The following is a 27,805-nucleotide window of genomic DNA, read 5'->3' as shown; positions in this document are numbered from 1 at the left end:
GCCCTGGCTCAGAGCACTGCATATGGGATAGTCAGTCCACTCCATGGTTTCTGAGCCATCAGTCACTCATCTTAGGCTGCCTGGGGCCCCTGGCCATTCCTTGTACTTCAAATACCCCAGGCTCACTTGCCACATTTATTCAGCACTTGCAAGGTCCATACCTAAGACACCCATGACTTAAAGGGAGAACTTTTCCACTGAAAGGGAACCGGAATAGAAAGCTCAAATTCCTTGGACCAAAAAGAACTCAAATTACAGCCCAGAGGCCCTGAGACACCAACCACGTACCCTGTCCTGACATGATCAACAGCAAACCTCATAGGGTCTGGCACTTGTATTTTTCCTACGCTGTCATCTCTCTCTGCCTCAGAGTGGGACCGTGTACACGGACTGGAGACAGCACGGGCTGGGTGTCATCCAGACTAGGCTCCAATCGCAGCTCTGCCCCCACCAGCCGTATGATCTGTGGCAAGACACGTGCTCCCTGAGGTTCTTTTCTCCCTCACCTACTCCATGGGGCTAGGATGCCAACTGAGTGAGACCCCGAATGCAGAAGGCACCTAGGGGGCAGCGGGGCTCGGGGGTCTGTGGAGCGACAGAGCTGGGTTCACTTCTTGGCTCCCCCTCTTTTTAGCTCTGTGAGGTAAAGTGAGGATAAGAGAAATACCTTCCTCAGAGTTGTGTGAAGAGTAAATGGGAAGTCAGTGATGAGTGTTTAACACATAGAAGTCAATGAATTGTAGCCACTGTTTAATTATGGCACAAACGACACATCCTTACAGAACACAAAGGACCCCCCAAAATCTCACAGTGAGTTAAGAGCAGAGGAGTCTGAAACCCTGCTGCAAACCATTCACCAACAAGCAGCAATCTCTCCCAGACAGCTAACCCCCAAGTGCCACTGGGACTCCTGGCAGTAATGCAGGGGCAGTGGCCACCTGCCACCACGCAAGCCCAGCCGCGCATCAGCACACATGGCCAGGAACACCCACTCCTTCCAGTCTGTAAGCCAGTGTGACTTTACAGACTTTCTCGCAAGCAGAGTTTTGGAGGCCAAACCACAAACATCAGAACTGTACTTCCCAGGGAGCCCCGACCCTCCTCATCCGTATGAACAATGCGGGAGGCTGGGTCTACTTCGAACAGCCACCCACAAGGCAGCTCTGGGTGGCAACATGAGACAAGTGTGTGGTCAGATGTCAGTGTGGCAAATGTGGCAGCCAGTTGCTTTTCGCTAAATAGGCCCACCTTCTGTCTAGACCTGAGGTAACTAAGAAAGATCTAGGGCGCGTGGAGCCACATGCAGAGCGCTGGCAGTAGACACCCCGCTGCGTGGGGACAGCTGCGTTTGACGATGGCACAGGAAAAAAAACGTAGGTCTGAAGTGCCCCAAATTGCTCACACTGAAGCCCTTCCACCCGCCTTCAGTGGGGTTACCCCGGGAGGCTGTCCTGCTCTCTGGACACGGCAATGGCAATGAGGATGGCAAGACCCCCAGGCTCCACAGAAAGAGGGGCCGTCTAGACCCTGGGGTCACTTCAGATGAGGGTTATGAGAGCAAAACAAGACTAAAAAAATGAACCACCTCCCAACTTCCTTCACTGAGACAAAGGTTCCAGAGGTAACAGAAACCAACCGCAGTTCTTAGGCTACAGGAAAACCACAGCTGTATCCATCCCTTCTCCTCCCCAAAGGCATGTTCACGTCCACTGCATGAGCTCCCGGGAGTCAGAACTCAAGGGCTCATTACCCACCACGTCATTCGGGAGGCTCTGGAGGTCATCAAAGGGGGTTTCCAGGGTGTTGGTGTCCACATTCAGAATCACGACATCATCCAGGGCCATGTTTCTGACTTTCTGCAAGTAAGAAAAAAATCCAGAAGAGAAAATCATTGAAGCCCCACGAAGACACAGGCATTTCTCTGGCTTTCTCTGGGAAAGGGGAGTAGGGAAGAAAAGTGACATTTGACAAAGGTATACTCCGTGGCAGGCTCAATGCCAGGCAGTTCACATGTGTGAGGCCATTTAACTGTGACAAAAACTCTGTGAGCTTGTATGGTCATCCCCAAGTCCCAGGAGTGGAAAGGGTTTCAGAGACTAAGTTAACATGCCCTAGGTCACACAGCTAGGGGGAGAGATCTTTACACCCCAACATGATTTATTTTCCTATATTTTCAAATTAAAAAAGAAGAAGAAGAAGAAGAAGCTGAAGTCTAAACCTCTGGCTCCAGGAACTCTGATATACAGCTAGGGTCTTATGACAGCCCCATTCAACCCATCCCCTCTCATTTACCAAAGACTACTTGCCCATCTCTGTCGGCTCTTGGCATTTTGGGGTATGGAATACGTTGTACAGCCTAGTGTTAACACATTAACATTTCTCTTTAACATTAAGTAGAAAGGTCACACTTTCAAACTGGTTCCATTTTCCATAGAAATCCAGCTAGTGAATCATGGCTCCGAGGCTCTGGCCATAACTCGTTATTCTACTGGTACAGTAGTAGGAAGGGTAAGGGAGACTTGTGCCTACTAGGTGCTCGTGTTTGGTGAGAGGATGAAGGTACAGTATGGAGAAAAGAAGAGCCCACCATCTGGGAGCAACTGTCCATCGTCTGTAGAAGTATAAGACTGTATGTAAGCTAGTTTTCAATCACACTGTTTACCCACCGCTAGAATCCATCTCTACTTCCCTCCTGCCTACCTACCACTTCCAATCTCATTCAATCCTCTTACCCCATCATATATCAAAGCTCATTTCTTTAGAGTCTAGAACCTTCATTTTGTCCTGATTAAGCAGAAAGACCCATTTGCTAATGCCCTGGAAATGGACAACAATTAAAGTGTAGTAGATGCCTACTAGTGCTTGCTCTATGTTTTACTTACTAATTCTCATTTAATTCTTATCAAATCCTGCAAAGTGCACACTATTACCTTCATGTTAGGTAACTTGAGGAAAATGAGGTTCAGAGAGGTGAGGTGAGTGGCAGAGGTAACGCAGCACCGGCCACCTCCACAGCTCATATTCTTGCACTGCACCTCAACCTCTTCGTCATCAGACACCCCCAGTGAAACTGACCTCTGCCATCCTTGTTGCTCTGAGCCCTAGCACCCCTTTGCCTGCCTGCCTCCCCCTGCTGGCCCCAGGAGCCCCCTCCCTCAGGGGCTCATCAGTTTGGTTCAGCACTGCATTATAACCAGCACCCAACAAAATGATTGGCACGGGCTTCCCTGGTGGCGCAGTGGTTGAGAGTCCGCCTGCCCATGCAGGGGACACGGGTTCGTGTCCTGGTCCGGGAAGATCCCACATGCCGTGGAGCGGCTGGGCCCATGAGCCATGGCCGCTGAGCCTGCGCGTCCGGAGCCTGTGCTCCGCAATGGGAGAGGCCACAACAGTGAGAGGCCCGCGTACCACAAAAAAAAAAGAAAAAATGATTGGCACTTGGTAAGGGCTCATTAATATCAGTTGATGTTTGTTGTCTCAAATCCCAGCCTCTAGGACAGAATTTTCGTACCTAAGTAAACATTTTGAGATTCTTCCCAGCAGGAGGGTTGGAACCATGCTGGTCAGAAGCCTCCCAGGGTTGAAATAACACTCCCAGAGGGCAGGATCCTGGAACCCTTCGGCTCAACAAGACCAGGAGCCTCAAATTTCTTCTGCTGTTGACTTTTCCAGCGGCTAGTCAGTCCACAGACCTATCAATCAATTCATACATTTACTAAATGCTTCCTGTGGGCTGAGAGCCGCAGGGGAGGGACAGGTTTGCCTACTTAGAAGTTTATTCTTTCCTCCAAACCCCAAAACTGATATTAACTGACTGCTTTATTCACAGGGTAAAAAGCTATCAGCAAACAGCATTGATAACTAGTGTTTCACAAAGCACAATCCCATTTTACAGTTGACAACATTAAGCCTCATGGTGAATTGTCCAGGGCTCCTTAGCTGCCTCACTTTGCAGTCCGACAGGTTAAATACTTCGCAGTGCACGAGCAGGAAGTTACAAAACAGCCTCAACAAGAACCTTTTTCACTTACATCACACTTCAGAGCTCTCAAAGTACTTTCACACAGATTCTTTCATTTTCAACAGCAGCTGGAGGTGAGGGATCACCATTTCAGAGACGAAAAACTGAGGCTCAGAGAGGTGAAGTGGCTTGCCCAAGGTTATGTGGCTACTAACTGGCCTCTTCATCTGTAAAATCGAGAAGATAGCTGTGACTGCTCACCCCACCTCAGCCCTCTTCCCCGGGGCTGCTGTGCGAATCAGAGGTGGTGTATGCACAGCACTGGGCACACAGTAGGCCTCACAGTCGCTATTATTATTGCTTTTATAATATACACGTCACCCACGGCCAGTCTGGAAACTGTAGCGGCAGTGGCCTAAGGGCAAAAATCCTCTGGCCCCTCTTGGTAACTGCTGGGCTCTCACTTCAAAGGCTGAGACTGGCGCTGGACACGGAATCGGAGAAGGGGCCACGAGGGGCTCCGGAACTCAGCCGGTGACTCCAGGCCTTGAGGACTGAGCTGAGGGTCGCTGCACCTCACAATTGCCAGTTTTGCCTCATCTGACCTCCAAAGAGCTCCAGAGAGCCCCAAACAGATGGGGGCAAGGGGCCCGGCCATTGGAGAGAAGCCTCGGTCTGAAAGGCCCAGAGACAGGGCTGTTGATTCTGGACCAGAATTGGGTGTTGTTTCTGCGTTCCCAGTGGGGGCCCAGTGACACAGACCAGCCCTTGTGGGCTCTCCACGGCTGGGCTGGAATGGGCTTTTGATTTCTTCCCACTCCTGGTTGGAGGACTTGCTGCTTAAGCTGTGTGGAGTGTTTACTTTTTGAACAATGGCAGCAGGCTGAAGAAGAGGAAAAAACCTGGCTCTTTCTTCTGACTTAGCAGGCCAGGGTCCCCTTAGTAACCAAAATGCCCGTGCACCAGGCTCCAGGAGGAGCTGGGTCGGCACAGTTTCCTCTCATAGGACAATGCTGCCCTCCTGGTGGTAAGGCCTCTTCCAAAGGGGCTGGCGGGGACTCAAGGGCCTTCCTGAAGCTCATGTTCCCAAGGAAAGAATCGGAGGCCAGCTTGGCCGGATGGTGCCCTATCCCTGAAAGGCTCAAGGAAACAAGAGGAATGAAGAAAGGCAAAAAACAAAACAAAGCCCCTCAAACTGGGGGATGGAGTGGGCGGTGCTGATGGAGAAGGAAACTGGGCCATTACTGGGTGACCGCATTTAACCCTGACCATGCTATGAGGGAGGTATCACCAGCTCTGTGGTAAGGAGGAGGCTCAGAGAGGTCAAAGAAACTGGTCCAAATCACACAGCTAGGGAGTGGCAGAGTTGACTTCTGAACCCAGTCTGACTCTTCTGAAGATGTCCTCAAACCCGTTGCTCAGACTTCAGAACAAGTATCTACGTAGGGCATGCAGCTACACCAGCACCCTGAGGGCTTGCTTTCTCTCACGCAAAATGACACGTCTTTTGTATCATAAAAATTACATATGTAAAAAAAAAATGGGAAAGACAAAAAAGTTCAAAGAAGAAAACTGTGGTTATCCTAATCCCTCTACCTGGAGATAATGTTTTGGTGTATTTCCTTCCACAACCCTCTGCCCCAATCCCTACTTTTTAAAACACAGCTGAAACAATTTGTAATGTTTCTTTCTGATTTTCTCATTTATTACAATATAAGCAATATTTCACTTCATTAAAAGCTTTGTAAAGATCATTGCTAATTGCTACAAAATGTTCCACTTCATAGAAACAAACCCAATTAAACCCCTTTTGTTGGCTATTTCCAGTTTTTCAGAAATTATTATAAATAATGTTGTTGTGAAATCTGTAGGCATAAAGCCTTGTGCTTTAGCATGGTTTCCTAGAAGTGGAATTTCCTTTCCACTTCTTAAAGAAATGTCCCTCAAATCCGACTTTGAGAGAGATATCTTTACTTCCAATTATTTTAAAGTCATTTTATCCACAGCTTGTGTTTCCTACTCTAAGTGAAGAAAAATCAGCAAAGACACGAGCAGATGTCAAAATAGTCCTCCAAAAACCCTACCCAATTAAAACACTTACTAGTACCGCAGCACACCGAGACAGCTCTCCGGTAGCTCGTCCCACCAACACATTCCCTCTCTTTTTAGTTACAACATATGCCAAAGCTCCTGCCAGCTGCAAACCCTCCCCCCACCAGACTCTATAGGCTTTTTCTCAGAATGAAAAAAAAAAAAAAATGATACTGACATGCACACCGGCTTTCCAAATGGCATTTCTTACACAGAGAAACACACAAAAATGGCATCTTCCCATAAATATTATTAATCAAAAATGTCTTTCCCTTTATACTTTGTCACGGACAGACTTAGTCTGACCTCTGCCTTTCGGGACAAGAAAGGGAAAAATCAGAATATGGGAGGTGGTCAGGGCGGCTGAATGGATACAGGCTCAATCTCATAAATTCTCCAGGTTTTCATCTGTAAAATGGGGATCACGACAGTACCCACCTCAAAGAGTTGTCGTGAGGATTAGATAAGTGAATGTACGTAGAAGAGTTAGCAAGACTGCCAGGACATCCATAAGAGGCGTTCAACCAACAGCGGCTCTCTTGCCCGTCCGTCCCGTCTCCCTCAATGTTTCTCGGAACCTCAGTGGAGCCTGGCTAACCTTACCCCAAAGGGCCCGAGGGAGCAGAAAGTTTGCCTTTCCCCATGGTAGCCTACGGTTTACTCCCACAACCAGAAAAATACATCAATCTAGAGTCATTAATACAGGCATTTGACTCCTTCCCTGGTCTGTGGGTTTTTTGGGGCCACCAAGACAGATCTCTGTATTCTCAGCTCCTACCTCAAGATTTGGCCCACAGCAGGCAATTTATGAATGAATGCATGAATGAACGACAAGAAGTAGAGCCTAGAGAGGAAGCCCACAGGATCCGGAAGCCAGTCTGTCTGAGTTCTCACTTAGCTCCGCCACTCACCAGCTGTGTAAACTTGGGTATTTCACTTCATTTCTCTGTGCCTCAGTTTTCTCCTCTGTATACAGTGCTTACACCTCATGCGTGTGAAGAGGATTACATGGGTTAACATTTTTAAATCATGTAGACTAGTGATTGGCACATGAGAAGCTCAAGATAAAATAAAATTTAAACAAAAATGAATGGGGCTTCCCTGGTGGCGCAGTGGTTAAAAATCTGCCTGCCAATGCAGGGGACACGGGTTCAAGCCCTGGTCCGGGAAGATCCCACATGCTGCGGAGCACCTAAGCCCGTGCGCCACAGCTACTGAGCCTGCGCTCTAGAGCCCGCGAGTCACAACTACTGAAGCCCACTCGCCTAGAGCCCGTGCTCCGCAACAAGAGAAGCCACCACAATGAGAAGCCCGCGCACCGCAACGAAGAGTAGCTCCCACTCGCCGCAACTAGAGAAAGCCCGTGTGCAGCGACGAAGACCCAATGCAGCCATAAATAAAATAAATTTATTTAAAAAAACGCCAAAACACTGCAACAAAATATTTTTTTAAAAAAAGGATGGGGCTTCCCTGGTGGCGCAGTGGTTGAGAGTCCACCTGCCGATGCAGGGGACATGGGTTTGTGCCCCAGTCTGGGAAGATCCCACATGCCGTGGAGTGGCTGGGCTCGTGAGCCATGGCCGCTGAGCCTGCGCGTCCGGAGCCTGTGCTCCGCAACGGGAGAGGCCACAACAGTGAGAGGCCCGCATACCGCAAAAAAAAAAAAGAATGGTCTTTTGAGGGTGATGGAAATATTCTATATCATTATTGGTAATGGTTTCATGAATGTATAAAACTCAAAATTCATTGAATCGTACACTTTAAATGGATGGTTTGCTGTGTATAAATTACAGCACAATGAGTTGATAAACATATTAGCGTTATGTCCAGAACACAGAATAAAGTCATAACAGACAGTGAAAAATAACAATGCATGAATGATGGTGACCAAATGCCACACGACAAGGTAATTCTTCCCTGAACCATCACCAATGTAAATTCTGATTTGCAGCTGTGTTTGGCTCCCTGCTTCCTTCCTTTTTTGTCTAGCCTAAGGTTTTTTAAACTTTTTTTCTACTCATACCCTTCTAGGATAAATATAGAATCCAATGCCCATGATATACATCCCTATGTAAAAGTGGGGTCCACTTGAGGATCACTATGCCTTCGGTGTATCTTCTCGAGTCAAGAAGATTCTACTGAACCTTACTTTCTAAAGTTGGTTGTATGAAAACAATGGGTCCCCTCAACTCCTGTGCTAAAATATAAAGTATCAGCTGTACCTTTTCAAACCACACCAGTCCTCTGCACAGATGGGGCTCACCCTGCCTATCTAGGGAGGGGATTGGGCAGCTAGTGACAAAAGACAGGATTTAGAACCAGGTCATAAAATGAAGAGCAAGGACTCGTGCTGGTGATGCAATCCAGGGGATCCAAAGAAAGGTCAGAAGCATGTGCTGTCTCCCTGGCTGAGGAAGCCGGGGGCTGGAGGTGAAGGAAAGAAGCTGGTGCTGGACCTTGAGGAGCAGAGGCCCAGATCCACCTCCGCTGCCTCAGCTGAGAATGGGGGTCCTTATCTTGTATGGGAGTTGTTGGGGGGGGGTGTCAGTGAGGTGGCATGCATGGAATAAATGAGCCAGCACACGGTGAATCTCTTCTGTTGTCCTTTCACCAGGACCATCGTGAGGGCAGAGCTATGTCTTATTTGTCTCTGCATCCCTAGTGCCCAGCACAGTGCCTGACACAGGGCAAATGCTCATTAATTGGAGAATGAATTAAATATTGTGGCCTCTCACTCTACTGGGAGGCAGGCCTGGCACAGATGTCAATGTGAGCCCACATGGACAATGTAAGCCCAATGTAAAAGTCTGCACAAGGAAGTGTGATGGGAGTAACAATAATAATGACAATGACAATAATCACATAAAATTATCATGATTAACGTGTGTAGAATTAATTCACAGTTGACATAGAAAGTAAGATAGGCATTACCATGGTAGCTTAAGACGTGGGTTCTGGAATGAGACAGCCAGATTCAAGCCTTGCCTCAGCCACAGAGTATCCTTCAGTTAGTTCTTCACTTTTGAGCCTCAGTTTTCTCATCTATAAAATGGGGATAATACTACCTACCATCCAGCTGTGTTTGGAGGTTTAAGCAGGATAATACATGTAAAGAATTTAACACAGTACCTGATTGCAGTAAGTACAATGAATGGGAGGCTCTGAAAAGCGAGTTTCTATCCTTGCGATTTGAAAGTAGGATTAGAGTTCCAAGACTATACGAATTTGAACAACTGATTTTCAGACTAAAGGCAAAGGCTAATGACTCCACTATTATGATTCTGTGCCACTGAAAACTACCACCAACCTATTGTTTTTTCCTGGCTATGTCTCAGGGACATGAGCACATTCTCTGGAGCCAGACTGCCCGAGTCCGAATCCCAACTCCGCCAGTTATAATTGTGTTACCTTGGGCAAACCCTTTAACCTCTTTGTGCCTCAGTTTCTGCATGTGTCTGATGAGATTAAAATAGTACTGACACCCAGGATAATGGTTACTCTTGGGTCAGAGGGAGAATGACTACAAGGAGGCACAAGAGGGGCTTCTGGGGGCTGGTAACGTTTTGTTTCTTGATCTGGTGGTGGTTACATGGCATGCCTGCCTTGTAAAAACTCACCCTGCTCTATACTTTGGATGAGTGTACGCTTCCCATAAATCTCATACTTCAGTGAAATGTTTAGGAAAAGCAAATAATGTAGATTTCACTGGATTGTTATGGTGGTTAAATGAGTTAATATACGTATAGTACTTAGAATAGTGTCTGGCATATAATAAGCACTGGGTATTGACTATTATTATTATGAAAACAACATAGCAATAATTCTATGGATAAAAAGGATTCAATCTAGAATATATCTGTCAGAAAATTTGTTTGCAAAGGTAGACCCTTCCCGGACACCCATTGCTTCTCCAATCAGTCCTGTCCCCTTCTCCAGTTGAGGAGCAAAGCAGCAATATTATTGGGTACCTTCCGAGGGACATTTGCAGTCCTGAGTCAGCCTGCTTTGGGAGAGCAGCAGAACTGAGTAGGAGTCAGATTGGGCTTTGAGTTTTATCTTCTTTAATGCCTACTTACAGGACCCAGGGCAGGTTATTTAAACACAGTTGAACCTCAGTTTCTTCCTCTATAAAATGGGGCTATGACCACGTGCTACATAGGGTTGTGACAGGATTAAGTAAAAAGAAAAAAAATGGAAAAATTCATTTTATACCTATGTGGCCATGTTCCCATCTGCCCAGGGTACTGGTCTTGGCTACAGGCAGGACTGTGCTCAGTCAGGGAGACAGCACATGCTCCTGACCATTCTTTGGATCCCCTGGATTACATCACCAGCACAAATCCTTGCTCTTCATTTTATACAGGCAGGCCTTCTCCTTGCTGGAGTGACCCCTGAGGCCTGTAAGGAGTCTCCTCTCCTATGGCCACGCCAGCACCTAAGGCAGCACCTCTGACACCAGCATCTAGACCACCAAGCAAAGGGCACGGGTCTACAATGACTTCCTGCAAAGACACTTTGCTTCAAGAGGATGCATCATCCTCTTAAATCAGAGCATTACGAAGTCCACAGAGTGCTTTGCTTTGGCTCAGAGAAAGTCCAGTGTTTGTTTCTCTCTGAAAAAGGCACAGTAATATGGCTCCTGGCATTACAGTTTATGTCTCACTTAAGTATGACCTCTTGGCAGGTTTTTTTTTTTTTAAGTTTTGAAAGGTAGGGAATATGGTTAAAACAAAACCAAAAATTACATCTTCATAGTTCGTCCATTTAAACTTTACCCTAAACGACTATTGCTGGCCTTCACACAGTCCCCTCTTAGGCTGCCTATACTCCTGGTTACGTGTGGACTGAGGCACAGCTAACTTCCCAGGGGCCTGCACGGCCCGGAACTGTGTTACACGCTCCGCATCCATCACGTGCCTGACGCCCACAGTAAGAAAATGAGAGCTGCTAGCTGATGTGCTCCTCCCGCGGCCCAGCCCTTACATGCCGTACCATTTAACGCAATCCTCACGACACCCTTGTGAAGAGACAAGGAAATGCAGGGGCAGAGAGGTGAAGTAACTTGTCCAAAGTCCTATGGCCTAGCAGCAGCGGAGCCATAGCAGTTGAACCCAGATGGACACCAAGAACTCTGTAGTATCCAATGCACCTTACTAACTGCTCTGACACGTTGTTTCCATCACAAACATACTGAGCAACTGTAATTTAATAGATGTTTGTCAGGGACACACCAAGTGGCTTGATGGTTGGTCCGGACTCCATTAAAATTCTCAAGGGAGAGGGTTTCCTATGGAATACTGTACCCATTGGATGGATGAGGACACTGAGGCTAAAGAGATGAAACAGATTGCCCATGTTCTCACATGCTTGTGAGAGAAAGGATTTGAATCTGGGTTCTCCATGCCAACGTTCTTTCTTTCCACTATACAGCCCACATCAAATGTACTCAAATGCATGCGCATGTATATGAGAACATAACAAAGAACAGCACGGGGAGCTGCTGGCCTCCTAGGAGGAAGGGAAAGAGAAATCAGAAGGAAAGTGGAAAGGACAAGAAGAGGAAAGGCAAATATGCAGGTAGTCTAAACTCTCTATTCCCTCCTGAAATCTCAGATACACACAGAGGGAAGAGTGACATTTTCCTTCCCCTCCTCTGGCCCCAAAGGTCACTGAGCTGCCAAGCAGTTGATAAACGTAGTGGCTTTTCTTTGGAGCCAGGAGTCACTGATTTGCTCCTTCCTGCTCTGCAAAATTAAAAATCTAAGCCTGACAGTTCAGAGGACCCCTGAAAACACTGCTGGAATTTCCCAGTGTGCTTTAAACAGAAACAGAAGCTTGGCAGGGGAGGGAAGTGGTGTAAGCACCTCACAGGTCAGGCCAAATCCACTCCTCACAAGGTAGTAAGCACTGACTCTCATTAACAAGTCCAGAGATTTTCAACCCAGGTCAGCAAAGGGGCTATTTCTTCAGTAGTGCTTTCCCTCCTTTCCTGACCATCCATCCATTGGACATTCATTCATTCACCCATTTAGTTAGTCATGTCGAACTGATGGATGACTAAAACATGATCTCTAAACTCAAGGGGCTCCCGGTCCACTTGTGTGTGTGGGAGTGTGGGTAGGGCGGGGTGGGGTAAATTATAATCAATAAGAAATTATAAATCAATAAATTATAATCAATAAGAAAAGGCATAGTCATATGGAGTGGAAAAGATCTCAATCTGGTGGAACATCTCCATTCACACAGAGCTTGCCCAGCTGCCTCCTCAGGATGGTCATGGCCCAGAGCTGCAGAGTCCCAAGGTTGGTGTCCTGGCTCACTCACTTACTAGCCAGGTAGCTTTAGGCAAGGCCCTTTGCCTCCTCTAGCATCAGTTTCCTTCTCTGTGAGACTGGGTCTTGATCCCCACCTTCAGGACTGTTGAGAAGATTAAAAGGAGTTACGGTAGGACACGTGCTTCCTAAAGGGCCAGCCACAGGGCAGAAGCTCAGTCAGTGCCAGCCAGCCTCCGTCTGAGATTTTGGTTCTGCCAGCTCTGCCAGCTCTGGGGCTCACTCTACACGTCCACCCAACACAGCACCACCATCCACTCTGGCCTCCACTCTGGCCCCCAAAATGGAGGGGTGAGCCCATGTGCACGCCTGACACTGCTGGGGTTTTGCCCCAAATTGAAACACCCTTCCTACTGCTAGAGAGTCAGTTTCCACATGTGTAAAAAGAGGACAAGGAAGGTGTCAACACCTTTCACCACTGCTGCAAAATGCAAACGAGAGATGAGGTGGCAGAGCACTTGGTAAGATGTGAAGATGGCCCAGACATGGATCACCATGATTATCTCCATCCTGCAAAAGCCTGCTCTTCTACGAAACCTTCCTGACTATTCCTGCTCCCACAGCAAGTGGCCTTCTTTGGTCCTAAGCAAGTACAGTGGGCAACACATACTTGGATCCTCAATTAACACCTGATTAGTGATGTTTCTAATTGTTTCATGTGTACCTGTCACTTTTCCCTTAAAGTAACTGGTTTAACCATTCTATATTTACATACACTGCAGTAACACTCACCACTGTCATCTATAAAATATCGAGTTTGAAAACACTATATTTTTAAATACCTGATTTCATTTGATCCTCATGGAATAGGCGTTATTATTCTCATTTCACAGAAGAGAAAAATGAAGCTCTTGTTCCAGGTCCAGAGTAATAACAGAGCCAGGACCTGAGCTTTGGACTGCCACTCCCCAGAGCCTGGGCCCCTTCTCTCTGTGGAGCCCCGTCTACATTCCTGGTTTAGCAAATACTGAGGACAGTGACCAGATCACATATTTCTTTTGTAACCTCCATACACAGACTTATCATAGGCTAGATATATAATAACAAAAAGACCCTAAAGGCAGGGTCTTATTATTATTATTTGTACACACTAAAATATTTCACACAACAAAATAATTGGGTTTGAATCCTGGTCCTGCTAATTATTAGCTGTGTGACTTTGGACAAGTTACTTAACCTTTCTGTGCCCAAATTTCATCATCTGTAAAGCAAAGCCACCACTTCTATAGCACAGACTTGTTGTGAAAATTAAATGATGAGTGTAGTGCGTCCAGCAGTATTTCAAAAATAGTATCCATCCAATTTGAAATGACGAAACTTGAATTTAAGAGTTTCACTTGGGGTTTAAGGGGATGTTGATTCCCTAGTCCCAAAATGGTTTGGAGTCACCCTCTCATAAAATAGGGCCTTCCTTCCTCCCCCACAACTGCCACTTGCCATCATTCATTCATCACAAGCACAGCAAACCTGGACTCCCATCTCCACCTGCCTTTTATTTGAAATGTCAACTTTTAAAGAGTGGAGAGGTTGGAAACCCAAATTAACAAGCATGCTGAAACATTGTTTATTGCCCCCATAAACATGGCTTAGTGAGAATTACGGACTTAATCAGAGTGAACTTATCTCCCAGTGAAAAGGAACACTTTAAATTTCAGAAATGGCACCTTCACTGTGAAAATCTCTTAACTTTTCAAACAAACTACAGGGGGTCTTAAACATATGGGCAGTAAAGGGGCAGCCGTTACTGTGATTTGTCTTGCCCGAGAGCCAAGGAGCCCTAAAGGTCCATAACAACTTTAAGATCTAGGAAAAATATTTGGAAAATCATATTCAGGAGACATGTCTCTCAAAACACCTGAAAGGTCTGCTGAGTGGGAAGTAATATCTGTATAGTTGCTTGGGGCTGCCTAAAAGAAAGGACCCTGTGGTCATTAGAACAGGGCCTGTTTAATAAGCAGCAGCACTGGGAAAGCTCACCACTCATCCTGTTTGTACGATTAAGCATTTAGCAATAGGCAATATTTGGGGACCAGCTTTTCAGAAGAGAGGTGCTACATAAATCCCAAAGGCTGCTAAACAGTTTGTGTGATTTTTTTTTTCTTTTTAAAAAACATGAGGATGAGGTCCTAGGAACCCCAACTTCCTAATTTGAGGGAGGCTTCATTAAGGCTGCTCTGATCCTTCCAGGAAAGGTTTTCATAAAGATGCCCCATTTTGCAGAGAATGTATCAGCCTGGCTGCCAGAGGCAGGAAAGGCAATAGATATAAAATTTTATTATTTCAATGCCCTAGTAGCAGCCAGGAGGACTTAATGAAATCGCCAAGATTTACAATCTGAAATAGCTATTGCACAGACAGATATGCTTAAGGAAGCTGTGCCTTCTGACCTTTCAACCCTTTGATCCTCACACAGCAGGTGGCCTGGAGCCCCCTCCTGGGCATCTTCCCTCTCTTCCGACACTGCTGAACCTTGATGTGCAATAAGCCTGACCCTACACAGGTGACTCTCACAGTGCTTAACACCAGCAGCTGCTGCTAATGGAATGGCCCAAATCACTTGGCCTCGAGATTCTAACTCAGAGATGAGGGGGAGAGGGATCTGCTGTGCAGTGTCCAAACGGTGCTGAAATGATGCCCAATAGTTCAGCCCCAAGTCCAGTTGTTTGGAAATGCTTAACGATGTCATTACCAAAAACTGTCCTAGAAATGGAACTCTGGTCTCCTCCGATTTATACTTTGAGTTAGAAAAAAAAATCACCTTTTAAAAATAAATCGCAAAGCTCAAAAAAAAAAAAAAAAAAAATCAACCCCGAAGTCCCAAATGCATCTCTCAGAACTTCCCTAAAACCATGTGCAGCAAATTTATACCAATGAAAATCAAAACAATTTTTGGAAACCTAAAATTGACTGTTTTCAGTTCCATGAAATTTCATTTAAAAAACCCCATATGCCAAAATGTCCAAATTCTCTTATTTTTAAAAATTGGGATGACTTCCAAAATCATAGCTATCTTTTTCTTCCTTTTTTTTTTCTTCTAAAGCTAAGGATGGGTAATGTGCATATGTACTTATCAAGCTTCATAATTTAACCCGTTCGGTCAGTACAAAATACTTTCAATAAAATGCTGAAGAGGCAGGATATAAATTTATTACCACTGCATCTTTTAAAACAATTGACTCCCAGGCACCAGGGTTTAACAGATATTCTGTTTGGTTAAGGACATGTCCAGGAGTCTAGGCAGCCCCAGTCTGAAGCTTTTAGTTTTTGTCAGGTATTTGGGTTTATGGAGGAAAGGATTTTAGGCAGGGCACATAAACCATTCTGTGGGATGTTGATAACGTCCAACTTCACTGCCACTGTTGATCATACTTAGGAAAAGCCCTGAGCCCATGCCTTTGTTTGTAAACAAAAATAGTACGGTGGCCCCATTCCTTACCTGCAATGGCCTGAGCTTAGGTCACAAATGTCTGAACCCAATGGGCAAAGAAAAAACCCACTTCTTTTGTAGCCTAAATGGCATATATTTTAAATATTCAACTTTAAATTCATTTTGAAATCAGCTGAGAATCAGACAGTATGTAGAGAGAGGTTTATAGGCTCCAATTTTAGTCACACTTTTCTCTATGGATGTTTAAGTTTAGTATGGAGAGCAGTTTATGGAGAAATCAGTTTAGTAAAGGGAAAAAAAAGGAATAGTTACTATATCACAGTTTGACCACTTTGTATAAAATTATTATTAAGTGCTCTTCTTCAGAGATGCCTATTGGAAATACTTTATTAATAATAATAGCTACCATTGGGTGAGGGCCTACTAATGTGCATGGAACTTTAGCCATATTATTTCTAATTGTCATCACTTTGAGGCAGGTGACCCCATTTTGCAGATGGAGATGTTAAGTATACACGCACAGATGCTCGGCGACTTGCCCAAGTTACAGAGGGACAAATAGTGGAGCTCGGATTCAAACTCAGGATCACTGCCTGCCTTCTCAGCCCTTGGTCTAGCCACATTTTTCCCAACAAAAGCAAAACAAACAAAACAACAATATGCAATAATTTGTGCAGAAAATGCCAGATTTCAGCTTGCTTACACATTGCCATGGCCCATTTAAAGGCCTTCCGAATCAATTATTTTAGGTCATTAAGAGGAAGTTTAATTTGGTTGACAAACACCCCTACTGTGGTGACCTCACATATCAACAACAAACGTCTCATGGTCACAAACCTGTACCATGAGTCTGCTGAGCATGGTGTTAAACAAAACCACATGTGCCCTGATTCCAAGTGGGATTTGACTAGGCCAAGGGCGCCGCTTTTCAATCATCATGCTGCTGGTCTCTGAGCGCCCACAATGGCCCCGCCCCTAATCACTTGCAAGGAGTTTGAAAAGAAGTCACCAGTCCCATGTGGCTGTATTCAGTTGAGAGTGCCTTTAAGCTAATGTTGATTTAGAAAAAGTCACTCAATAAAAACTACAAAAGGAGGCTGAAAAAAAGGGCAGAGCCAATTTTAGGTAGATGTCTCAGCTTATTTTAAAGAAAATTTACCAGTTCTACACACACATAATACTGATAATCACTTCCATCTACTTGGCGCCTACAACGTGTCAGGTACCGATTTTCTCATTTACTCCTCATTAAAAAACTCCTATGAAGTGGAGAATCTACCCAAGGAGTCTGAAGCTCAAAGAGACACCTTTACATCCCCATCTGCAAAACAGGAGCACCCCTCACAAAGGCGTGACAATGAAAAATTATACAGCTCAAGTGCCATGTATATTGGTAGAAGCTCATTCAATGGTTGATATTATTATTAAATATTTCCAATAGGCATCTCTTCAGAGGATAACATAATAGTAGTTTTGTACGGAGTGGTCGAACTGTGAGATTTAGTAGCCGTACTTTTCCCCCTGCTAAACTGATTTCTCCTTAAAACAAAGGAGCTTGTTTAAAGTCTCCCAGTAGCGGCGGACCTAGAATTTGAATCCAGGTCCCCATGATTCTAGAGCTCAAGAGCTCTTCCGCTCTGCTCCACAGCCTCCTGCATGCTGCTCCTTGTGTTAATCTGACAGGAATTTGGTTAGTTTAAGCTCCTCTTAGTAACAATTTAGAAACTTTGGGTCTTCTTTGAAGTCAGTTTTAACGTTGCTAAATTGACTGGCTAAGTGATGATAGGAAAATTGGAAAACAAAAGCATCAATGATGGTTTCACATTTTCTACTGGGACTCTCCCTCATAAATTACTCAATTTTTCTAATCTATAACAGAGGGCTATCTCATCTCACAAGAGAACATTTCAGCCACGACAAATTAGACTGAAAATGTACTGACTGCAAGAGATACTTAAATCAGCCAGAAGTACTTGTTCCCTTTGATAACATAAATTACTACTAGGGCTTTAAGTTGTTTCATATTAACTAATTCCAACATTAGGCTAAGTGGCATTTAAGAACCACACATTTTAAAAGCAGACGCCACATGAGGAGGAGAGAGCTTCCAGGGGGAATCCATCAGGCGAAATCCAGAACATTCTTCAGGCCCTAAGTTGAACAGAGCTGCTGAATTTTCACTCTGAATGCACTGGATGTGACAGATTCACATGTGATATCGCTTGATAACAGCACGCTAAGGAAATTCCAGCAAGACCAAGCTACTGTCCAATTACTTTTCTCTTTATATAATTAAGCAAGCGTCAGGGTTTCATTGATCTAAACTTTGTCTCTTGTTTTTACTACTCACTATGAAGAATAATGTTTGGTAGAATTTTTTAAAAAGCTCTTTACATCCATTATATCAGTTAGTTCTCACAACTCTCTGAGATGGATAATATTACCTTAATTTCACTGATTAGAGAATGGAGCCTCGGAGAGGCTAAGTAACCCAGCCCCAGTCGCAAGTGTACTCAGAGCTTTCCTCTGGAGAAATATGAGGCTGCCAGACGTGAGCCCTCCGTCCCCTCACCACAGTGCTCAGGGCACGGCCTGGAGGCCGCGCCGAGAAGGAAGAGCTCAGGCAAAGGTCCTGGGAACCTCTGCCGGGACTGCGGCAGGGTTAGGCGTAACCCACACAGCCTGATCCAGGGGCTCTGGGGTCTGACAAACCCAGCACAGCAGAGGGACCGGATGCAAACTACTTTCTCTCTCTCAGCCTCAGCTTCCCCATTTGCAAATATGGATGTCTCCTCCTTGGCAGAGAGATTCTTAGGATGTGCAAAAGTGAGAACAGGTACAGCACCGGGCACTGTGTCTGGCATGGAACAAGGACACAGGAGACGGCAGTTTCTTCCCAACCTTCTCCCTTTCTTGCTAAATCTCTCCCCATGAACCTATGACTGAAACTACCAGGTGGAATTTTTCATGCAAATATCACCATCTTACAAAGCAGGACTTTGATTACTTATCACTAACAAAGAGATCTCACATGGAGTTTCTCAATTCTCGTGAGAACACATGCACAAGTCACCACCTATACCTGCATATAATTATGGCTGAGAGTTTTGCATGAATCACAGTATTAACAAGGGCAAACTACATCTTATACTGTCTACCTGTGGAGTCCTGTGACGAAGCAAAATGGTACAATGGTAAACAAGAAACACTCTTCTACACTGACCGTGAAACTTAAAAAAAATAAACATAAAAAAATGAACAAGGGATTAAAGACTTCCTATGCCAGAGAAAAATGAAAAGAAAAAGCTAGTTAAAATGGCACCAGTTCAGCTGACAGCAATTCAGGTTCTTTTAGAGGTAAAGGGGAAAAAAAAGTTATTTTTCTTTGTCTGTAAATAAGTCAGTGCTCTTATTTTGTGTAAAAGCTCCACAGTTAAACCATTGCAGACACAGACGAATATGGCCTCTGCATCCCAGAGACGGAGAGGTGCTTCAGTGTGGACAGGGATGTGTCCCTGGAGCGGTGGCTCAGCGCTGCCCCAAGCACTTGGTGCATCTGTAAAACCAGGCTTCCATGCGCTCCCGCTGAGCCTTCCTACATAAAGGATGGTGAGGAAGAGAGGAAAGCTGTGAGCTGGGCCTGTCTCCTCATGCCCCCATCACATGTCTCTTGAAATTGCATTGGTGGGAGAGGTAGGTAGACCCCTGTGGTACCTGGGTCTCACTCCCCTGTTCCTAGTGCCTGGAACTTAGCATTTAGTATATAACCTAAATTTATCCTCTCAAACTGCACTGTAAAAAGATTATCTAATTCATAAAAAGTACTTGGAAACAAAAATCTAGTAAAAATGGTGCTTGAAACCTCAAAGTAAGTCATCACTACAAACACCTCTGCCACAGTTTGGTAGTTTGGTAGCAAGGAAACCATTTGGAAGCTTGGGTTTGGGACGCTAACACATCTGAATTTTATGTACATGGTTGTGGTGTGTAATTTTTTTTTTTTTTTTTTTGTGGTATGCGGGCCTCTCACTGCTGTGGCCTCTCCCGCCGCGGAGCACAGGCTCCGGACGCGCAGGCCCAGCGGCCATGGCTCACGGGCCCAGCCGCTCCGCGGCATGTGGGATCCTTCCAAACCGGGGCACGAACCCGTGTCCCCCGCATCGGCAGGCGGACTCCCAACCACTGCACCACCAGGAAAACCCTAAATGCCCCCCTTTTTTTTTTTTTTTTTTTTTTTTTTTGCGGTACGAGGGCCTCTCACTGTTGTGGCCTCTCCCGTTGTGGAGCACAGGCCCGGGACGCGCAGGCTCAGCGGCCATGGCTCACGGGCCTAGCCGCTCCACAGCATGTGGGATCCTCCCGGACCGGGGCACAAACCCATGTCCCCTGCATCGGCAGGCGGACTTTCAACCACTGCGCCACCAGGGAAGCCCCTTGTGGTGTGTAATTTTACTTAAGAATTACCTTGATCCTTACAAACAACAATTTACTTTATGAACATGGTTAAGCCGTTTCCAAGCATTTTATATGGAAGGACCGTGTTTCTAACGGCCCAGGAGGAGGAGGCCTGACCCTCCCCTATTTACACCATTCAGTGGCTCTCCGTTGCCCCGTAAAGTTGAAACTCTTTAACACAGCTTACAAGGCCCTGGATGGCCTGGCCCTTGCCTGCCTGCCACAGTGCTCCTCTCCCCTTCAGCTCCACGCTCCTGTCAGACACTGAACTGCTCATACTTCCTGGGAAACACCATGGTCTACACTCTAAGTCTTTGTAGATGCTGTTCCCTGTCCTCCTGGTGGAACTCAAATTTATCTGCTAGGTTTCCATTTAGGCATTCCTCTCCTCTGAGAAGCAGAGCCCACAAGGCTCAGTTCACTGTCTTCCCTACCAGAGCCTATAGCCTCTCAAATTCCCTGCAATTACTTTCTCCTTGTCTGCATATGTTCTAGACAGAACTCTGAAGGCACAGATTATGTCACATTCACCATTTTATATAGAACCCCTAGTGTGATACAATGCCAGGTACACAGAAGGCTACCAAAACATTACTATAGAAGGGGATGTGTATTGTGTACCGACCACAGGCCAGACACTGGGATATGCTGGACATATACAGGACTCATTTATTTAATCTTTACCACAATCTTAAGAGATGGGGACTAACCACTCCTATAGATGAAGAAAGTAAGATACAGAGACAAAGTACCACACCTGAAATTACTACTGCAAGGGAGTGGTCAAGCAGGGAACTGGAAGTGCATTTATCAAGTTCCTTAAAAACACCACTCCCATCCCTGACACATTGCCCCCAGCATTGTCAACCAGAAGAAAACAGCAGGCACAAGCCAATTCTAGTGAAATTCTTTCCCTAGGGAATGAAGGTGATGATCCCTGGAACCCAAGAGTCCCTAAAACACAATTTCAAAGGCATCAACTTAACAATGTAAACGGCTTTAAGGCCACTGAGGAAATAAAAATGGCAATGGTTGCTGACCTCTGTTGAACTCTTTATGTGCCAGGCACTGTGCTGAGTACCTGATAAGCATCTCACTAGACCCTCAATGATACTATAGGGGGGAGCTATGGCCATTGCCCTTATTTTACAGGTGAGAAAACAGAGGTGCAGAGGTCCATCACCTTGCCCAAGATCAAACAAGCAGGAAGTAGGGGAGCCAGAACCCAGAGTCCACATTCTAACCACCACACTCTACTGCCTCTGCATATAGGTGGAGCTTCATCTGCAGTCTAACCTGAGCCTCTGTCTGCACTGTGTCACTGCTATCACCTTTCCTTCCTCCTTCCTGACCATCACCAGGAATGATACAAAACACCTTCTGCATGCATCCCTCATGTGGCTCTGAGGTCTGTACACAAAGCATTATTTGTGAGGCTTGGAAAGGAAGGTCTTCATTTATCAAAAAGGAAAAGGAACCCATCTACCAGCACTGACCTGGCACCTGCTACCAGACATGGCACAGAGGAGCTGCAGAGCATCTCCTGAACTCAACTGAGGTGGAGGGAATGAAAGGAAACAGTCACTGTGTAATCTGGCCGCGTTTTGGTGTTTCCTAGCTGCCAGCTAACATGATCATTCTCTCCAAGAAGAAACTAGGTCTATGCCAAAACCCTTGGCTATCCTGCTAACTTACCACCAGCCTCAAATTAGTGTTTGCTTAAATGAGAGAAAGGATATAAAAAGGCAGTGGAGGTCTAAGAATGACGATCAGCTAGAAACTTGTCACTTTAGAAGGAAGGTGTACTCTTTTAGGTGACTAGGTTACCACTTAACAAATAGGACAGCCTGCAAGAGCTTGAAGGCTAGAATTAGATCTTCCCCCCAAATAACCTTCTTTCAAATGAGAACAGTAGGTTATAATTTATATTTCTTTTTGTGCAACAAATTTGAGTGTCATAAAAATGGTTAAAAAGTCTTCCTATGGTAGCTTTTTCTAAACTTTTATGAACATCTGCCACATTCATTTGAAGTTTAAAAAATTCTGGCACATATGCAAAGGCATAATAAGGTGCCTATAGCTTTCAAGAAAAAATAACAAGACAGTCAAAAATAAGCCTTTTGCTGAATTGCCAGTAAGAAAACTAGTGTGCGAGAGGAGATGGGCCTTCCCAATCTCCTTCCCTAAAGAGTCTTCCTTTGGCCCCAGGTATGAGCTCCACCCCCAAGCATTATAGCCCATGGTTCCTGGAAGAAATCTCAGGGAACCATCTCTCTCACTTGAAGGTCTAATAGAACCAGATAAGCCCAATCAAAAAGCATGACCGGAGGACTCCGAGTCTGAGCTGAAATCCATGGGAGGAGATCAGGAGACTGTACTTCATGACTTGGTAGTCCACAGCTGCCTCACACATGCAGGAAACGCTATTTTGCTTGGAAAGTGTCTTAGCTGGCTTCAAGAGTGGGGTAACTACTATTTTTGTTTTTCTTTTAGTGCTGACCACATAGTAGTTCAGCATGGCAAACCCTCCCTAATTTAAATCAGCAGGGCTAAGATTTATCTTGGCCAGTGCTTCCCAAACCTCCTCATTTAAAACCCTTCAAAGGCCAAGGAGAGTGGACTTGCACCCATTCACCTAAGTGCAAAACTCTGTCTCAAGTTTTAGCTTCAAAATTTATGCCTGTTGTGCACGGCATGTTTTACTACAAAAAACGCTTGTTTTAAATTACTTACAATCACATAAAAAGTAAAAAAATGTACTCCCTCCACCTTTAAGTAAAATTATGGTGCTGGGTTCCCTGACAACAGCAATGCCTACGGGAGGCTCTAAATGTGTCGCAAATTCCAGCTTTCCAAGCACTCACTCAATCTTCCTTTTCAGAACGCACCTGCTGCGCATCCTGCTAGGTGCTGAGGACACCACAGTGAATGAAGCACAGGCCTTGTTCCCAAAGAGCTCCTGCTCCCAGGGCTGACGGAGAGGGCAGGGAAGCAAACAGCTGTCATCCTGAGCAAGAGGTACAGCAAGCAAAGACAACGGCCAACGGGAGGACTTCCTCCAACAGCTGGGGAAGAGAAGGTTTAGCCATGCAGGGGCGTGGGGACGGGGGTGTTTCAGAGACCAGCCAGAGCACTGGCTAACAAGGGACAGCGAGAGGACAGGAGGCTTGACCGCAGCGGGGAGCCTGAGCAGGACTCGGGGGTAGGGCAGAGGAGGCTGGAAGGCAGGCTATTAAAGACAGAGTGACCAGAATTTCATACTCATCTGCATAACTCCATGACCTAGCAAAATGTTCGGAAAACAAGAGGCCTTGATCCTGCTTCTCGAATGAACGAATAAGGCTTTGCAAAAATCTAAGCAAGCAAGGTAAAATGTCAACGAAGGCAGCGAGGAAGGAACAGGGCGAGAGACATGGCAGAGACTTGGTGACTATTTAGAGAGAAAGGAATGAGAAAGAGGACACTCAGCCATGCTCAGCGTGACCCACTTTGGTGCCTTTTCAGGCAGTGGTGCCACTCACGGGGACCGGGAACAGCAGAAGGGGAGTGGAGTAACTCGACGGGTGTGTGTAATAAGGGGTTTGGGGAAGACTGAGTTTGAGACATCGACAGTACATCTTGGTGACCTTCCACTGGCATTTGCAGCTCTGGGCCTTAAGTTCAGAGAGAGGCATGCCAGTGTTAGAATCACAGTTGGGAGTCACTGACATTACCCTGGTGGCAAAAGCAAAAAGCCTTACAAAAGATGGCCAGAGGGCATATAGAAAAGAAAAGCAAGCCAAGACTAGAAACCTGGACAATGCTCAAGGTAAAGGGCTGTGAAACGGAGCCTGAAAAAACCCGTGCTGGAACAGCCTGGAAGGCAGAAGAGGCAGGAAAGAGCCGTGGATGCCGATAGACCAAATGGTCTTTAGATTAGAGTTTCCAACTGTACAACAATTGACACGAAAGTTCTATTAGCAAGTACTCACTTTCAATTTTTCACACAGGAGCTTTGAATACACCCCCAAGCTTGACAAACAAAGGTAAAACACAGAAGAAATCTCTTCAAGCTGATCTAAATACACCATCCAAGATAGTCCATAAACTGTGTACTGTATGTGCTCAGGGCTGGGTGATGACAAGGAGGAACTGTTAACAGAATGTAGGAGCCACATGGCCGTCCTGTCAAATTAGAAATTTGAGCAGATTTCTGTGGTCTATTTTGATCAAGATTCTCAATGTCAAACAAACAGGTTTTTCGATAACCAACTTGTTTCATTTTCGTAAGCACAATAGCACAGTGTGCAACAGTGAAGAAGCAGGTGGTCCTCGTCGACGTGAAATGAAGGCAACAGAAGAAGAGAAGTAGCACTTCCTTTAAGACATGCAAAGCATCATCACAGACGGACATGGCTTTAGTTTTTCCCTCTGAGAGCTTATCTCCTGTGCAAAACAGGCAAGCCCCCTACCTCCTGCCCCATTTTGCTCTAGTGCAAATTTCAGCTCTCTCCTGAGGAGGGAAAAGCTTAGGGTTCACGTCTACAAACCAGTGGCACTTACAAAAGCACAGAAAAGTCCCTTAAAAGAATTGCTATCTAACCGGTACAGCCATGCAGAAAGCAATCTGGCCTTAGATTCATAGCTTTGACCAAGCATTTCTACCTTAGGGGTTCTACGCTAAGGAAGTTAAGTCAAGATGCAGATTAAGCCTTATGCATAAAGATGTTCACTGACATGCTATTTATAATAGTGAAATATTATAAACAGCTTTAAGTGTCCAACAGTAATAGAAAAATGGCTAAGTTGTGGCATATCCAAACAGTGGAAGGGCCAGTAGCAAATTAAAAATTATTACTGAGAGTAGACAAAAACATGTAGAAATCCCCATGCCATAATATTAAATGAAATAAAGACATAAAATTCTATACCATAACAGTGAAGTACATTTATACAAAATATATATTCACAGAATAAAGACGAGGATGAAGAAAAATAAAATGCTAACAGTGGTTGAATCTGGAATAATGGTATTGTGGATAATTTTAATTTTCCTACTTATACTTCTGTATATTTTCTATACCACATTTTCTACAGAGAAAAAATGTAATATAATATTGTTGCAGTGTTTTAGAATAAACATCATTTTGAAAAGTGAATCATTTTCCTTCCCTCGTTCAAACCCTTAAAGAACCCTTTCCTCCTGCCTCTTTGAACCTCACTCCCTCACCCATGAAAATTGACAATCTCCAACCAAAGTGGAAAAACACTGGAAACAAGAGCCCAGTGGAAAGGGTCTAAGCTGAACGCTCAGCTCTGTGCATGAGGCGTTGCTCTGACACGCTCCCGTGTGTAGAGCTGTGAATCCAGAGACTGCGTCTTTTCCACTGCCACATAGCAAAACACAACCGCAAACAGAGATATCTGGGGAGGAGAGGAGCCCACTTACCTCCATTAAACTTAAATGGATTCCTATGAGGTAGGGCATGGGAGCGCTGTGAAGAGAAACAGAGACACACAGCTGCTTTAATGTCTGTTGCTTCTGACAGAAAATTACACATGGTTCACTATTTGGAGAAAAACTGTTTTAATAAACGTATGCACAGTTACATTTCCTTTCACAACAAAAATCCTAATGTGACATTTTGTTCCCAAGCCTAGAAACTTCGGAAGAATTTCAAAATGTGGGCAGCCTTAAAAGCATGGGTGGCGGGAAGAGCACTGACCCTGGCGTTAGTCCCTAAGTAGCAGCCATGCGATTGCATAGCCTCAGTTGCCTTATCTTTAAAATGGCACTTTGGAATCTAACTGGCAGCTTGCTATCAGAATGAGAAAATATACGTCGAGTGATTAGTGCAGTTCCTGGTACAAATGGGAACCACTGTTGCCATGATTACAAAAGAAAAAGCAGTTAACAATGTCAGATGGAGGGCATGATGTGCTTCAAAGAGGAATGATTTTTTATTTGCTGTTTCCTCCTGCCATCAAGAGATGTGATCTAACTGTTCATTCTGGTTGGACGAAGTGCATCAAAGCCAGCAAGCATCTCCACCCCAACTGCACACATGCCATCTGATGACACTAATTCAAAAAGCCCCTTCCAACTGCTTCATTCCCAGAGCAATGGGTTCCCTTAGTTAGTGACTGAGCAGGAGATGAGAACCCAACTCCAGGGGCTTTAAAACCTGGGCATTATGGATTGACTTCCTTTGGTTTCAGGGGCACACATATAAATTATCATTATGATGCTACTTACCAACGATAAATGGGCTAGCCATTATACAAGGAACTTGAAATTCATCTTTCCTAACCCACACAACCTCACAAGGTAGGTATTATATTCATTTTACAGAGGAGGAAATAGGCCCAGAGAGCTTAAATCACTTCTCTAATGCCATTAAAACAAGCGGCAACCCTAGGATTTGACTCCAAACCCTCTTCCTCCATGCCACACTGACTTTGTAATATTGGACCTAAAATCCCCAGGCCCGCCTCCCACCCAGTGTTTTTCCTGCAGGTAGGGAGGTCAAGGAGTAGAGAGGAAGCAAGACATTGACAATGTTTCCATCTGTCTCTCCAGCATGTGATACATCCTGAGAAAGGTACAAAAAGGTATTTTATGAGCCCAGTGGAAAGATACCTGGCTCAGACTTGAGGTGCCCAGGTACCTTTCCTCTGGGGCAGCTGGTGGCATGGAAGTGGACCTAGGAGGGTGGCTTTCTTGGGGACAGGGTAGGGAAGTGAGGAGGGGTAAGAAATGAAAAAGGAGAGGTTTGCTTTCCACTGAATGCTGAGGAGTTTAGGCTTTATCCTGAAAGCAATGGATGGGCAACGAAGGTTTTTTAAACATCATATGTGCATTTTAAAATTGCTCAAACATTTAAAAATAAGAAAGAGCACAATTCCCTCATTACCATTCAACAAATAAAATTCTTCAAGCAAAAATCCTTCCCCAGAATATAAAATGTTCTCCTTACTACAGACCTCTGCAGGAATATATCTTGGGAGCCTGTAAAACAGTCTTGAATATTAGCAGCCCAGTTTGGCAACTATTCTTCTAGAAGATTTTTGGATTTGATAATAGCCAAAGAAAGAATTAGACACAAAACTGCAGTGAAAGTGGAGTTGTCTTTCTTCTTCTTCTTCTTTCCTTTTTAAAAAAGGTATTTGCTGTGCACATTCAGCTTCCCTTCGCTTCTAGGGGCAAGGAAATGCCCTATGATATTTTTTCCCCTTAAACTGTAAACCATTAGTTTAGCTGCCAGCTACACAAATGCTCAAACTTCCCAGTGTGCCTGGCTCTGCTGTCCAAGCTTTCTCCAGTGTACATTGAAATGAATGTGTTTCTAATTAAGTAGCTTCAGGAACACGACAGCTTCAATGTCAAAAATACAAAGTCTGAACCCTGGCAGGAAGTCTTAAGACTGCAAATGCCTCATCTAGTGGAACCTTGCCTAATGTAATGAAAGGAAGCAGGAAGAGTGCAGAATTCCAGAAAAATGGCCACTTATTAATGTGTCCAGAAGTACAGCCAAACACATAGAAGGGAGAAAACTCAAATCCATAATATTTAACCAAATCTTATAAACTTTCCCAGCT

General features: G+C 45.1%; 1 protein-coding gene across 3 annotated transcripts in view; it reads right to left on the bottom strand.

Annotated features, from left to right (window-relative positions):
• The window catches only part of DENND1A (DENN domain containing 1A), a 532,587-nt gene that overhangs the window by 180,539 nt on the left and 324,243 nt on the right, over positions 1-27,805 (bottom strand). For all 3 annotated transcript variants that reach the window (XM_070045680.1, XM_060300451.1, XM_060300453.2), the window contains exons 10-11: positions 25,656-25,701; positions 1,755-1,856 (exon numbers count right to left, since the gene is read on the bottom strand). In XM_070045680.1, the coding sequence (XP_069901781.1) occupies positions 1,755-1,856; positions 25,656-25,701 (148 nt within the window). The remainder of the gene's footprint in view (positions 1-1,754; positions 1,857-25,655; positions 25,702-27,805) is intronic.

The sequence above is a fragment of the Globicephala melas genome, chromosome 6 (genome assembly GCF_963455315.2).
Source record: "Globicephala melas chromosome 6, mGloMel1.2, whole genome shotgun sequence".
Classification (NCBI taxonomy): Eukaryota; Metazoa; Chordata; class Mammalia; order Artiodactyla; family Delphinidae; genus Globicephala; species Globicephala melas.
This window is presented reverse-complemented; position numbering and strand designations above follow the sequence as displayed.